The following is a 15,969-nucleotide window of genomic DNA, read 5'->3' as shown; positions in this document are numbered from 1 at the left end:
GATCCGAAGGCTCAGTCGTGTGCCCTTGATAACTGCACGACATCAAGCTTTGCGCCTCGCCTGCTCCCGTCAACATCGACAGTGGGCTGTTGATGAGTGCAAACATATTGCCTGGTCGGACGAGTCTCGTTTCAAATTGTGCATAGACGTGTGCGGGTTTAGAGACAACCTCATGAATCCATGGACCCTGCATGTTGAAGTTGTTGGAGGCTCTGTAATGGTGTGGGCCGTGTGTAGTTGGAGTGATGTGGGATGATACGTGACGCGTATGTAAGCATCCTATCTGATCACTTGCATCCATTCATGTCCACTGTGCATTCCGAAGGACTTGGGAAATTCAAGCAGGCCATTGCGACACCCCACACGTCCAGAATTGCTACAGAGTGGCTCCAGGAACACTCTTGTGACTTTAAACACTTACGCTGGCGCCAAACTCCCCAGACATGAACATTATTGAGCATATCTGGGATGCCTTGCAACGTGCTGTTCAGAAGGGACCTCCACCCTCTCGTACTCTTACGGATTTATGGAGAGCCCTGCAGGATTCATGGCTTCAGTTCCCCCCACTACTTCAGACATTAGTCGAGTCCACGCCATGTCGTGTTGTTGCACTTCTGTGTCCTCGCGGGGGCCCTAAACGATATTTGGGGGTGTACCAGTTTCTTTGGCTCTCCAGTGTATATCGTTGCTCAAGCAACTCTCGCTATCGACACATTCCTCTAAAAGTCTTTTCCAGTGACATTCTATAAAATGATTTTATTTTACAGAGTCATAAATTTCTCGCCCATCCGTGACGCGGGCCATGGGGCCATAAATATACAGAAACCATTTCGTAGAAAACTTCCACTTATCTAAATGGACCCCACCTGAGTTTGCTACAGGCAGTGTTCTTCCAACTTGCTCATCTTACACCGAGGCCCTCCTATCCTTTCATTGTAGCAGGTAACTGAAGTCCTCAAGGGTGCGTCTAGTACGTTATTGTAGCGAAACTGACTACCTGTTCCTCTCCAAGACTTTCCGTCAGCGTAGATTTACTACACTATTGATGACGTAGCCTTATGTATTCGTCCATATTTATGCGTCTTTGCTACACTGCAAGCACCTCAGTTAGCAGAAATCCCAAATTTTAATTCCTCTCATGCCGTATTTTCGAGAATGGGGAAACTCATCGGCTTGCAGTACTTTTTAACACAGCAATCATGGTCACTGTTATTTTGATACTGCTCGTGTGTTCAAGAAAGTTCTATACACTTTGAATAACTTCCCAAAAGAAACACCAGAAGCGTCTGTTCAGAGGAGAAGGTACATGGCAGTCGGGCACAGAACTGCATGCACAAAGAACGTTTATTTAGTGTTAAAAGATATTAAACCGTCATCATTTAAACTCAATTCGGCTAATCAAGATTTCTTTCCTCACGAACCACTGACCTTGTCGCAGTGAGGTGGCTTGCGTGCCTCAACGGTACACAACGTATTTCAGATCTGGTAGTTTTCTTTGTAGCTTACAAAATGATAAGTAAAAGAAATAACGAAAGAAACGTTACGCTTCCCGTAGAGTCACGAATAGAGGTTATTTTGTTATTTTCCAGAGAGTTACAGCAACAAGTTATAATTTTTTAACTAGAAGTATATAATTTTAATATCATATAGCTGATTAATTTCAGCAAACTGTGTATAAATCAGTTTAAATGAAATTTCTGTCAATTTTATTTAGGGAGTTAGAAACGTTTACAGTTTAAGGGGTGGATGCAACGAGCTGTACATAACTTACTGTGTTTAGATGGATGTACTGGTGGCGGAATGTACGCTTAGGTGAGTTATTCATACGAGTGCCTGTTTTCTTGAATGCACAATTCAGAAATGGCTCTGAGCACTATGGGACTTAACTTCTGAGGTCATCAGTCCCCTAGAACTTAGAACTACTTAAACCTAACTAACCTAAGGACATCACACACATCCATACCCGAGGCAGGATTCGAACCTGCGACCGTAGCGGTCGCGCGGTTCCAAATGCACAATTCAGTGCGTGTTTTGATCTCTCAGCAGATAGCCACGCAGAAGGTGAAGCCACATCGAAGGAGTATCAATGAAAACGTCAGACTAAAATATCGCTCCTGAAAAGGGGCGGCAAACTTTTCACTAGTTGTAGGTCCGACATTCTGCATGATTGAAGGATGTGGCCTTGTAAAATCAGCCAACAGGGCCTTGCTAAATTAGTATTACGAGCAGCTAAAAGCAATGGGTATCAGTACTGTTAGTTTAGGATGGTGCATAAATTTGTTGCGTTTCTCCATAAGTTTTATAAACATAGGAGATACACATAACAGAGACTTTAGTCATCAATAATATATTCTCCTTCGCTATTTATAACAGTCTACCGACGCTGGAGTAACTTTCCGACCCCGCGACTGTAGAAGTAACGTGGTTTTGATGCGAAGAACTCGTCGAGCCATATTCGGAACGCATTTTCGTCCGGAAAGGAAGTTCCTTGAAAGCTGTTCGATAGAGAGCGTAAAATTTAAAAATCTGAAGGCGCAAGATAGGTGAATAAGGCGGGTGCGGAATGATTTCCCATCCCAACTCCAGTATAGCGTTCTTCTTTCAGTCTACCAGAATGCGGGCGGCGTTATCGTGAAGTAGCATCACTTTACGCAGGCTTCCTAGTTGTCTTTGGATTGCGTCTGCAAGACTCGTCTCAGTAGTTGACAATAAATGTCAGCAGTGACGGTTACACCTCTAGGAAGCAATTCGAAGTACATCACACATTCGCTGTTCCACCGGAGGCATAACATTATCTTTTGTGGATGTGCGGAAGTCTCTGTACGGGAAGATGCTGCTTTGTTTAGTCTCACCCAACGATAGAGCACAGGAATGGTTGGTGCTGTTCATAAACCATCTGATCACGAACAAACAAAGATGCACAATTGGGCAACTACTGATTTTTCTGATTTTGGCTTAGAGTATGCGGTACACATACACGTGATTTGTGAACCTCCCCACTGAATGCAAATGTCGCACGACTGTGTAATGATCACAATTCATGACATTTAGCAGGCTGGTGTGGCCGAGCGGTACTAGGCCCTTCAGTCTGGAACCACGCGACCACTACGGTCGCAGGTTCGAATCCTGCCTCGGGCATGGATGTGTGTGATGTCCTTAGGTTAGTTAGGTTTAAGTAGTTCTAAGTTCTAGGGGACTGATGACCACAGATGTTAAGTCCCATAGTGCTCAGAGCCATTTGAACAATTTGAACATGCACGGGATGCATAAGCATGGAGAGCTGCATCAAACCAGACTTTGGACTGAAGACCACATCAACAACAACAAAATTACTATAAGAGTGTTTTCTACTTTTGTTATTCATATGGATACCCGACGTTAACAGAGGATTTTGTTGAAAAATTGAAACCTCTCTTATGTGACAAATCGACTTTATTCGCCCGAAATCGAAGAGAGTAAAACTCGTAAACACCACGAAGTTCACTTGTATTATTGAGACAAGCAACAGTGGGCCAATCCGGTGTTTTGTAGTGGAAAACAAGCACATTATATTATTCTTAATCAACCGACAGAAACATCGTCCAGGCGCAGTAATACGTGTAGAGACGTTCGGCATCGTGGTTGAACAATTTTCACATTGTTGAAAATAGTACACTCCTATAAAATACAATTAGAAGCTATGTTATTTCCTTCTTTATAGGGCTCAGAAGCAAATTAGTGACTTCTCAGTTCACTCGTTAGTGAAGTATTCAGCATTCGTGGTGCAGTTGCTAACGTTCAGGCTGCGGGCCACATCATGTTTTTCGGAGGTGGGACGTTCTCAAACGAGGTTCGGTCATTCTCGTTGTATGAAAGGAAGAATCGTTTGGAATTAAGAAATAAATATTGATGCGCAAACCATCAAAGTAGCTTCAAATCGAAACGCTTGCAGCAGGCTGGAAGCCACAGTAATTTTATTTTCACTTAGAATACACGCGAAGTCCCCACAGCTAGCGACATAACTCCCCGATATAATACTCTACAATTTGCTCGATTACTTAGCACAAATGCAGTACTGTCACTCAATGATGTCCAGCTTACGACGAGTTGTAATAAAGTTCAGTTTCCGCTACGTAATTATTGTTTATTTGCAGGTAGACATCCGCATTCCCAACACATCACGCCGTTAGAGGAGGCAAAACAAAATAGCGCCGACTATTGATAAAGAGGATATGGGCTGCCTCATTTCGCTCAGCCGCCTCCAGCGGCGAGCTGCGAAGCTATGATGCGAAGATTGCAATGTGTACTAGGACTGCAGACGTATACTTGCAACCAAAAAATTAATTACGTAACTTTATTTTTAATTAAAACCCCTCGTAATTGCTGTGAACGAGTTTTATGAGGATGTGATCATTCAAAGAGCGAAGTGAGACACTGTTCTCGCTTGCGTTTGCGTGAGGTGTGGAATTCAAATTCGCCAGCTTTACATTATCCGTAGTTACTTTAAAATCGCTTCGAGTGAGTTCCTTTGAAAATCCCACGTCCGATTTCCTGCTTCATCCTCTGAAACCCTAGCTTATAACACATCCCTGAATACCCAGTCTCGACAATGTTTTATACGTTAATCTTCCTTGGGGATATTACGCGATAGCCACGTCTCCTGATAACGTACTGCAGCCGCTAGCCCTCGCCGTGCAGGACGTCCGAACCAATTGTGTGACTGGATGACAGCAGTCGCTTTATGTGCAGCGTATATCTCTTCTGCATTCCTTTTCGAGAGAGGAGAACACAGAACGTTCCATCTTCTTCTCTCTGAAGTGAAGCACAACAAAGAGGAGCGCCAGACACTGCGCGTCGCAGGGCCGCACGCTGCAGGTGTGGGGCCCGGATGCTATGAATCTTGTTTTCTGGGACACTTCCTTCTCGTCATAGCATACTGTTCCTCGGATCCACTCCAGCAGGCTAGCTAACGACAGAACGCCACCTGTTCGCATCTGAGACATATCGGCTTCCTTCCAGTTCACTACACTTCGTTATTGACAGATGCCAGTTCTCTGCACGAACAGGTGATTTCGTATCACGAAACTCCCTTAATTTCAACATTCACATAGAACGTTTCTCATTTTCATTATCAAACTTTTTCTTTTTTTTTATAGCAAATTCTAGTGAAATGTGTGTTATGAGCTACGGCTAATCGAGGGTATATTTTATCAACGTGTGATGTGTTCAAAATGCACTTACGTTATGGAATTCCTATCATCGTGTACAACCTTTATAAGATTAAATTAATTAAGAAACAGAAGATTTGTTCCGTTTTCTTTACAAATCTGTGCACACGGAATAATGTCACGCAATACGTTGTGTCTTCTGATCTGTGGAACTATGAGACATTATCTCAAGTTAAATTTTTCAAACATTATTTTTAATCGAGATGGGAGATTATGCTATAACGTCATCTCGACAGAATTATCATTAGAGACAGTGCAAAAACTCGGTCTGGAAACGACGGAGAAGGTAATCGAACATGTCTTTTTAAACAAAATATCACGTCATTTGCCTTAATCCGTGTCACAGGATGAGGATCTCGTTAAACACTGCTCCACCTACTTTGCTCTTTTTTGTCGGTGTATAGAAAATACAGCGTGATCCAGCTAAGCTGATCATCTAAGATATCTCCTCAAGCCTTTAAGATAGCCCAGTTCTGCTCTCAGTCACATGAATTGTGAAAATGTCGGCACTAAGCGACATGTAGTCTCTCTTAATAGCTATATTAGTTGCAGATATATAGATATGAAAGTCGCTTTTTCAAACTGAACTTTAGTAATTTCTGCTGCTGGTATCGTAGCTCTACAGGAGACGAATCCAGCGGAGTTTCACTCTTCAAAATATGACTTTCAGTTTCGGAGAACTTATAATATTTAGAATTTAGGCTTTTTCTGATTTTAACATGAATCTGATTGCTGTCAACGGAATACTGGATTTAAGTTTGATTAAAAACTGATGCTAATCAAACTTGGTTATATACTGTTCGGCTGCCACACCAACAGGAAGTCAAAAGTCGTGACATCTAAGAATGGTCACCAGCTGACTACTGTAACAGCCCTACTCTCGTTTCTGCCAGAGCCTTGAAAGAAAGCTACAAAGTCTAAAAATGAATAGATTCGTAAAACAGAGAATTCAGGTGTAAAGATTGGTAAGTTATAGCTTGACGTCATGATACACACTAACGTTACAAAATTACGCCAGCAATAGTGACAAAAAGTAAATCACAAAAGAATGTTGCCATAAACACTTCCTTAAAATTTCATTTTCCACAGTCTACTTCAATACACTTTTTAATCGCTGATGTAAGGACTTCCGGGCAGATTTAAGACATTTCTTCGTTGTCATTGCGCGTGTTTTAAATTCTCCTGAGTCGTCGGAAATGTGTAAAGACCTCATCGTTGAGTTTACCCCAGAGAAAAAGTCCAGTGGCGCTTATAGTGATACTTCCTTTAGGAGAGCACTTCGGTAAATAATGGTGCGTATTTTTCACCCGTTAAGGTTTCTTCAGTGAAGTACGGACTAATCATGTAGTCTCTACCAACCCCCACCAAATGTTCACGTTCTACTGCCTCTGATGTTCAACCTTGAACAACGAACGCAGATTCTAAACGATCCAAGAAAACATATTTTCTACATTCAGGTCTCCCTGATTAGTAAAGGTAAATTCATGGGTTAAAAAATCCTTAAAATAAAGAATCTATTGCCCTGACGTCGCATCTGAATCGAGCTATGTGCGTCTTCTCCAACCCCGCTGGTAAATGGCTGCTGAAATGAAGCATGACACGAATGGAAGCTATTTGTGCACAAAATGGTAACTACGCTGGGCGACTTGTTTCAGAGACACTATAATTTATATGAAGTCAACATGTGCATTATGAGCAACAGCTGCCACATCACCCATTTCGTTCGCTCAGCTTGTTGCTGGCTTGATCCTTACCCTCTGTGCATTATTCCAGTGATCTTCCGAAAACAATTTTTTGCCCTTTCGCTAAAATGTCGTTGTTATAAGACACCATCTGTGTGCATCCCTTTGTGCGTACAACTGTTCTCCTCGCGTTCCTTCTGCATGCTCCGTAAGGAATTAGTATGTCTACTTTCTCTTGGTTTTTGAATGACGTTCATTTTTCAAACTAACTAGCACACGACGCACGTGACCGCCACAGACACAACGAGAAACACATTTCCTCTGTGCTCCTTCTATACTTGTATCACGATGGTGCAACTTTCTGACCGGCCGATGCGGCCGAGCGGTTCTAGGCGCTTCAGTCTGGAACCGCGCGACCGCTACGGTCGCATGTTCGAATCCTGTCTCGGGTATGGATGTGTGTGATGTCCTTAAGTTAGTTAGGTTTAAGTAGTTCTAAGTTCTATGGGACTGATGACTCCAGATGTTAAGTCCCATAGTGCTCAGAGCCATTTGAACCATTTTTGCAACTTTCTGTTTCCTCGTTATCCGTTTCACATATTTCCTAATTTGAGTGTGAAATCATGAACTTATGCATAATACAGTAACCGGTTTCATGCTCAGAACAGATAAATCCTAAGTTATAAATACTGTAATTACTCTGAAACTAGTAATCGGATATTGAAGAGTGAAACTGAGTTGGATTCGCCTCTTTTAGAACTACGACACTATAGCAGGAGAAGTTACTGTAGTTCCATTTGAAAACGAGAAGCTGGTACCGATATCTCTGTATTTAATATAAATAAGAAAAGAGGCTATATGTTGTTTGGTGAGTACTTTCTCACAAATGATCTGGGCGAATCACGGTATCCTAAACGGTTCCGGAAATATATGTCGTGAACTTCTTCGCTGACTCTCCCAGTATATTATCAAGATAAAGTAGTGATAAACATAACTATTCACATCGTAGATTCAGATTACTTATTAAAATAATTTAATGAATGGGATTTTGGGTTGAAATTTGTGGAAAAGAGACATTACAGTTATAGAGACAACAGCTGCGTCTTGGAGGGTCAGACGAACCATATTTCTAAACCTAAAGAAGAACATGTAATTGCAAGAAATTGCTAAATATTGGTGGACAGGGATTTTAACTGGAAGCAGACTGAATATATTAAACACGCTGGTGAAGTTTCGAGTCCAATTGCAAATGTAGGTAAGGAATGCTTAGTGCAGGTTTTGGCTAAATTGGTGAGATACAAGAACACTTTAACTAGTACAAACATTTATGAGATGTACTTTGTTCCCGCACTTTCAGGGATTTTTTCTTGGTTTGAGGACCATTTCTGAGAACACTGAGCGTCGTGAGGCCATCTGCGGGGCTACTTGGATGGTTGTTGTTGTTGTGGTCTTCAGTCCAGAGACTGGTTTGATGCAGCTCTCCATGCTATTCTATCCTGTGCAAGCTTCTTCATCTCCCAGTACTTACTGCAACCTACATACTTCTGAATCTGCTTAGTGTATTCATCTCTTGGTCTCCCTCTACGATTTTTACCCTCCTAGCTGCCCTCCAATGCTAAATTTGTGATCCCTTGACGCCTCAGAACATGTCCTACCAACCGGTCCCTTCTTCTTGTCAAGTTGTGCCACAAACTCCTCTTCTCCCCAATTCTGTTCAATACCTCCTCATTAGTTATGTGATCTACCCATCTAATTTTCAGCATTCTTCTGTAACACCACATTTCGAAAGCTTCTATTCTCTTCTTGTCCAAACTATTTATCGTCCATTTTTAACTTCCATACATGGCTACACTCCATACAAATACTTTCAGAAACGACTTCCTGACACTTAAATCTGTATTCGATGTTAAAAAATTTCTCTTCTTCAGAAACGCTTTCCTTGCCATCGCCAGTCTACATTTTATATCCTCTCTACTTCGACCATCTTCAGTTATTTTGCTCCCCAAATAGCAAAACTCCTTTACTACTTTAAGTGGATGGTAGCAGCGGTTAAAAAAGTAAGGAAAGCAGTGTACTGCCGGGATTATGTTGTGGTAACCCCACACAATTATTAAAATGACACCATACGGCAAAGGATACACGGTGGCAGGTTGACAACAAGTGTTCAAAAATGGCTCTGAGTACTATGGGACTTAACATCTGAGGTCATCGGTCCCCTAGAACTTAGAACTACTTAAACCTTACTAACCTTAGGACATCACACACATCCATGCCCGAGGCAGGATTCGAACCTGCCACCGTAGCGGTCGCGCGGTTCCAGACTGTAGCGCCTAGAACCGCTCGACCACATTGGCCGGCACAACATGTGTTCATTTGAGCTTGATCGCTCAGGTACTTTTGAATGCTTTTTAAGTGAGAGATATAATGTAATCGGTATTTGGAATTTATTAAATATCTATGAAATAAATTTTTAAATAGCCATGTTATATTGTGACTTATGTGTCCAATCAATGCTAAAAACATCTTAAGGTGAAAAATGACTCCCTCCTTCTAAGATCTGCCAATAAACGCCAGTTCCATGCGCTCATTACTTCCGACACCACATCGAGAGATTTCTTTGACTATTACCTGTGAAATGAATCAACAGATATATATAATTTATTTATTTGGCATTAAAAAGGGGCAAATTAGCGCTCACAAAGTATGTTTTGCCATATTAAAATATTCACAGCGCCCCATTTACTCGCAGGCTATCTGGGCTAGGTCTATGGTCCCCACCACACAGGGCCCCCCACCACAGAAACATAAAATTTAAAAATGCCTTCATTTTAATGTGGCCCCTGCTGGCCCAGGGGGCAGAGCACTATACTCCGGCCCTGGAGGTTCCGGGTTCAATCCTGGATAGAGCAGGAGGATTTTCCTCTTTCCGGACCCTCCAGAACGGCTCCAGGTCCATTCAGTCTGCTGTCAAAACGAGTAGCGGGGATCTTCCGCGTGGGTAAAAGATGGCAACAGGGAAGGGGCCGTCACCCCTCCATCCTCTTGTGCCGCGGTGAATAGTAAGGTTGCACCTAAACAGCAGTCAGGCTGAGAGTCCCGACAAGGGCTTGCGCCATAGGCTTTATCTTTTTACTTTGTTTTAATATTGTGGTGCGGGTCATCTTATAATCCCAAAAGCACAGAAGTAATTGCTTTTATGGGCGTATTCGGCTTATTTTTCAGTGGACAGCTGGTTGGAATTATACGAATACGTGGTGTCTGTTCTTTCGGACATATTCGAAAGATCAAACACCACGCATTCGTATAACTGATTCTCCTCGATGGGTCATGAATCTACCACCTTCAGCGCGGATGGCGCAGTGGTTAACGTCACTGCCAAGTAAGCAGCAGGTCCTGGGTTCGTGACCCAGTGTGGCACTCATTTTCACTCGTCACCGCTGATTCCGCATAAAGTCTCGATGCAGCTGACATCAATAATATATTCCCTTTCCTTTCCTTTCTCCTCCACCCACCTTCAGTTTACACAATAAGGCATTAATTAAGTCAGCATTCACCTCGTGCTCCCTCCCATCAAATTTTCCAGATCTCATTTTATCAAACAAGTGCCATACCACTTTCTGCAGCAAGACACGAGTTCTTGACCTGTTGAACGTTAACGAAATGTTGCGGGAAACGTACGCGGTGCATTAATGTCCGTAGCGTGTATGTGTTGTCATGGAGGTTCACACGACCACTCTGAGCATTTAACGGGAAATGCAAAAAGTAAAATAGTTTTTTTTAATGGGAATTTATTTTACTGATTTTTTCGTTGTTATAAATTTACTATTACCAATTGGAAAAATCCCCGAAAAATTGTCAACAGCCCTACTACAGCATTCTGCCGGCTGCGGCTAGAAGGAGAGAAGGAAGGCAGGAAGATCGGGTTTAACGTCCCGTCGACATCGAGGTCATTAGAGACGGGGCTGCGCTTGGCATCGTAGCGCAATACACAGAGCTTTCTTGATAGCTGTAATAGTTGTTGTAGGCGAATAATAAACTGTAAAAGCAAATGTGAAGCTAACGATATAATAAGATGATATTATATTTTTCTGTGTAATTTTTTTTATTATGACCCACCATAAACTACAAATTATTTCCGTTAAAAAGAAAGAAAAAATTCAAAACTAGAAGTGCCAAAAGATGTTTCTTTTATTTTTATATTTCATCAGTTATTTAAACCTTAATTTGCATAATAAAATTTTATATAATTAAAATACACTCCTGGAAATTGAAATAAGAACACCGTGAATTCATTGTCCCAGGAAGGGGAAACTTTATTGACACATTCCTGGGGTCAGATACATCACATGATCACACTGAAAGAACCACAGGCACATAGACACAGGCAACAGAGCATGCACAATGTCGGCACTAGTACAGTGTATATCCACCTTTCGCAGCAATGCAGGCTGCTATTCTCCCATGGAGACGATCGTAGAGATGCTGGATGTAGTCCTGTGGAACGGCTTGCCATGCCATTTCCACCTGGCGCCTCAGTTGGACCAGCGTTCGTGCTGGACGTGCAGACCGCGTGAGACGACGCTTCATCCAGTCCCAAACATGCTCAATGGGGGACAGATCCGGAGATCTTGCTGGCCAGGGTAGTTGACTTACACCTTCTAGAGCACGTAGGTGGCACGGGATACATGCGGACGTGCATTGTCCTGTTGGAACAGCAAGTTCCCTTGTCGGTCTAGGAATGGTAGAACGATGGGTTCGATGACGGTTTGGATGTACCGTGCACTATTCAGTGTCCCCTCGACGATCACCAGTGGTGTACGGCCAGTGTAGGAGATCGCTCCGCACACCATGATGCCGGGTGTTGGCCCTGTGTGCCTCGGTCGTATGCAGTCCTGATTGTGGCGCTCACCTGCACGGCGCCAAACACGCATACGACCATCATTGGCACCAAGGCAGAAGCGACTCTCATCGCTGAAGACGACACGTCTCCATTCGTCCCTCCATTCACGCCTGTCGCGACACCACTGGAGGCGGGCTGCACGATGTTGGGGCGTGAGCGGAAGACGGCCTAACGGTGTGCGGGACCGTAGCCCAGCTTCATGGAGACGGTTGTGAATGGTCCTCGCCGATACCCCAGGAGCAACAGTGTCCCTAATTTGCTGGGAAGTGGCGGTGCGGTCCCCTACGGCACTGTGTAGGATCCTACGGTCTTGGCGTGCATCCGTGCGTCGCTGCGGTCCGGTCCCAGGTCGACGGGCACGTGCACCTTCCGCCGACCACTGGCGACAACATCGATGTACTGTAGAGACCTCACGCCCCACGTGTTGAGCAATTCGGCGGTACGTCCACCCGGCCTCCCGCATGCCCACTATACGCCCTCGCTCAAAGTCCGTCAACTGCACATACGGTTCACGTCCACGCTGTCGCGGCATGCTATCAGTGTTAAAGACTGCGATGGAGCTCCGTATGCCACGGCAATCTGGCTGACACTGACGGCGGCGGTGCACAAATGCTGCGCAGCTAGCGCCATTCGACGGCCAACACCGCGGTTCCTGGTGTGTCCGCTGTGCCGTGCGTGTGATCATTGCTTGTACAGCCCTCTCGCAGTGTCCGGAGCAAGTATGGTGGGTTTGACACACCGGTGTCAATGTGTTCTTTTTTCCATTTCCAGGAGTGTATCTTAAATGTTGAATTATAGCCCTTTGATTCGAAAACTGCTCTAAAACTCTGTTTTGAAATAGTGTCATTGGTCTTCACATGAGATGAACAGAAATTTTTGTATAGCTTTAGACAGTCTCTGTAGCGAACTAGTGCTGAAAGCATGCACGAGAGCCTCGATACCTGAATATTGGGAAGTACTAAATGACTGTCAGGTATTATATGGCGTAACTTGAAGTGTGTTCTTCACTTCTGCTATATGCTGTAACTTAATGTACAACAAACTGTCCACCAACATAGTATTTCGAGTCACACAAGGCATGCAGCAACTGTAGTAATGTGTGTGGGGTATCAGCGAGTAAGAGAGGGTCATACAAACTAGAGAACAGGTATTTGACCATGCATTGTGACTTGCAGTGCGAGTTACTGCCTCCTCTTTCATATGGCCTTAATGAACAAACGATGTTCACCGATGACCGAAAGCATTATGATCACTTGATTGATAGCGTGTAGGTCCAGCATTGGAACACAAATCAGCAGCGATTCTGCATTGCATGAGCTCCACAAGATCTTAGTAGGTTTACGGAGGTATGAGGCACTAGGCGTCTACGCAAGGTTCAAGCAGTTCTCGTAAATTACGGGCCAGAGGTTTGAAAGCGCAGAACTGACGCCTGATAGCGTGCCAGATGTGTTCCATTGGAATCACGTCTGATGAATTTGGTAGCCAAGATATCAACAACAGATCACTGTTGTGCTCTTCAAATAACTCAAGCACGATTCTGGCCTTGTGACATCGACATTTATCCCTCTGGGAGTGCTGGAAGATGACTTCGCTGTCAGGGAAGATATCAGGCATGAAGAGATCCGATTACTACCACTGGTCCCATGCATGCCCGGATGAATGCCCACCATCGCATATTACCGCCCGACGACATGCGTTTGCGGCGTAGTACATATTTCGAGCATCCATTGGTCTGCATGGCGGTGTATCCCGACACGATCATTGCCCTGGCCTAAAAAAAGAAAAGAAAAAGTGATCCGTAGGACCAAGTGATATGTTTCATTTATCCGAGATTCAATCTCGTTGATTCTGTTTCTACTGTAACCGTAATTGACGATGTCGTTGGTATCACTGGATCAACATGGAACATGTACTGGCCATCTGCTGCCGAGTCCTGTGTTTAACAATGTGCGCTGAATATTACGATCTGAAACACTCGTGGCTGCACAGCGTTGTGCTCTACCTATAGATGTGTTTTAGCGAGCGTCCTATGATGATCTTTGGACTTCCAACACCTTGGTGCCGACTCGTGGTTTCCTCGTCCTTCAGTCACGTTCCAAGATGATCACGACCGTGGCACGCGAACAGCCAACAAGCTTCGACTCTTCTGATATGTTCGTTCCCAAGCGCCGTGCCATAACAGTCTGTCCTTTGTCAAGGTCAACAACGTCTGTTGGTTTCCCCATGGGTGACCCATATCGTCACTAGAATGATTACCCTTTCATCTCTGCTCCGCTTATAGGCTTTTCTCACAGCCACGCCACCAGGCGGCTCTGAGTCTCGCGGTGGGCAGCGGTCATAATGTCTAGGCTTATCAGTGCAGATTGCACGGTCCCTCCTTTATCGACAGTTTGACAACGTCTGCTGCGAAGCGGATATTAGCATACATGCCTTTGTTTCGGATTCCACTGTCCAGAAATCGCCAACACATTGAGACAACAACAGGCTCGTTGTGGAATCTCTACTCTTACATACTGAGGACATTCTCAGCTTTCGATACATAAGACAGGTTTTAGCCTCCGTCAGGCGACTTCAGCTGCCAAGAGAATGTGCACTCATACGGGTACCACAGCTCCACTGCTCTGCATGGTCGACTGACGTGACTCTCCGAACACGTGTACGATACAGTTGCTCGGCAGCTTGTCGTCGTGGTTCTCGTGCTACGATTTTTGATGATTTATGGAGTTGTACCGAATCACGTGGAGGTAAACTCACCATGAACACACACGATGTATCATACCTAATAGCGAAAACTGAAATGAGTAAAAGTATACGATAACTGAGGGTGAGCAAAATAAAACGGGCTTGGAAAGTATTTATAAGACTAGCGTGGAACTGATCCTTGTTAATGAACAAGAGAACAACTGATCACAGAAAACGCTGGAAACCGTGCTTTAGATGCACCAATCGGTTGCTGTCGCATGTCTGTATGTCCATATCTTCTCTGTGTGTCCATATCTTCACTGTGTAATTATGTTTGAGTGGGTGAGAGGACCAGAGGCGTTTAGTTACCAGTTGAATGCAACACAAAATGGTTCTCAAAATAATACAGCGCATGTTCATTGTCGATTGTTCTCCGAAGCACAATTTGTGGAAAACATGTGCGTAACTGTTTGCGCAGGAGTTAAAGGCTGGAGGTGAATTGATAAATACTCCAGCAAAATATGTAATACAAATCTTGGTGGCAAAATGGCGCGAAACGGGCTCTGTAGTGAATAAAAATCCTAACTATCCGAAAAGTGTTCGAATACCAGGAAACATTGCTCAGGCGGAGGGAGGTCTGGAATAAAGTCTGACGACATCTAAGCGCCGTTTGTCTGTACAAGTGGGATTTAAGAGACATTATCGAGAAGGATCAGCATGTATTTCCCAGTACGTTTACTGTTGTGCATTACTTAAGGCATCCAGACGAAATTTCGCGTGTTGACTTCTGCTAATGTGAAGTGGGATCAGGGCTTTTGGATCCTCAGGTTTTCGTTTCTTCAGATGAGACCTGGTTCAGCCTCTTAGGATACGTGAACTCCAAGGACATGCACCATTATGCATCAGAAAATCCGCATCAGTACTTTGGAGAGTTGTTGCATAATCTCAGTATTGGTCTCTGGCATGCAGTATCTGGCCTCCGCACCGTAACAGCACTCTTTCTTCAAATAGGTAATGCTAACCATTATGTTAAATTCGTTTAACCCACATGTGCATCAACTTACAGAAGATGTACTACTCCGTGAATGTTTTCAGTGAGACGGAGCAACAGCACACACCACCTTGAGAACCTTGTTTCGCGTGCGTGAAGTGTTCGGTGACGAGAGGACAATCAGCAAAGGCAGTGCAGTGTCCTGGCCACCTCCATCTGTGATTGTCATTTGTAGTGCAAACCGAAGCGTCAGGTGCACTTTAATTATCTTCATTCACTGTAAGTTCTACAGCTTGTATACTATTCGCGGATGCAACAGGAAATGGAGAAATTGGTAGTGGTATGCCAAGTACCCTCCTCGATTCGCGGATGTACCAAAAAAAGGAGGAATTGATAGTAGTACGCTAGGTACCCTCCGCAACACGCCGCTGAGTGGGTAGTATGACACATACACTGCGCAACGCAATTAAATTATCACTTTTTTGGAACACTCATAATTGACTCCCA

The 15,969-nt window shown here is 44.0% G+C and overlaps 1 protein-coding gene across 1 annotated transcript in view; it reads left to right on the top strand.

The window, feature by feature from the left end:
- Positions 1-4,067: 4,067 nt before the first annotated feature.
- Positions 4,068-15,969, top strand: part of LOC126471020 (protein eva-1) — a 333,354-nt gene continuing 321,452 nt past the window's right edge. Inside the window, exons 1-2 of the mRNA XM_050099080.1 lie at positions 4,068-4,112; positions 4,956-5,045. Of these exons, the coding sequence (XP_049955037.1) occupies positions 4,068-4,112; positions 4,956-5,045 (135 nt within the window). The remainder of the gene's footprint in view (positions 4,113-4,955; positions 5,046-15,969) is intronic.

This window comes from Schistocerca serialis, chromosome 3, assembly GCF_023864345.2.
Source record: "Schistocerca serialis cubense isolate TAMUIC-IGC-003099 chromosome 3, iqSchSeri2.2, whole genome shotgun sequence".
Lineage (NCBI taxonomy): Eukaryota > Metazoa > Arthropoda > Insecta > Orthoptera > Acrididae > Schistocerca > Schistocerca serialis.
This window is presented reverse-complemented; position numbering and strand designations above follow the sequence as displayed.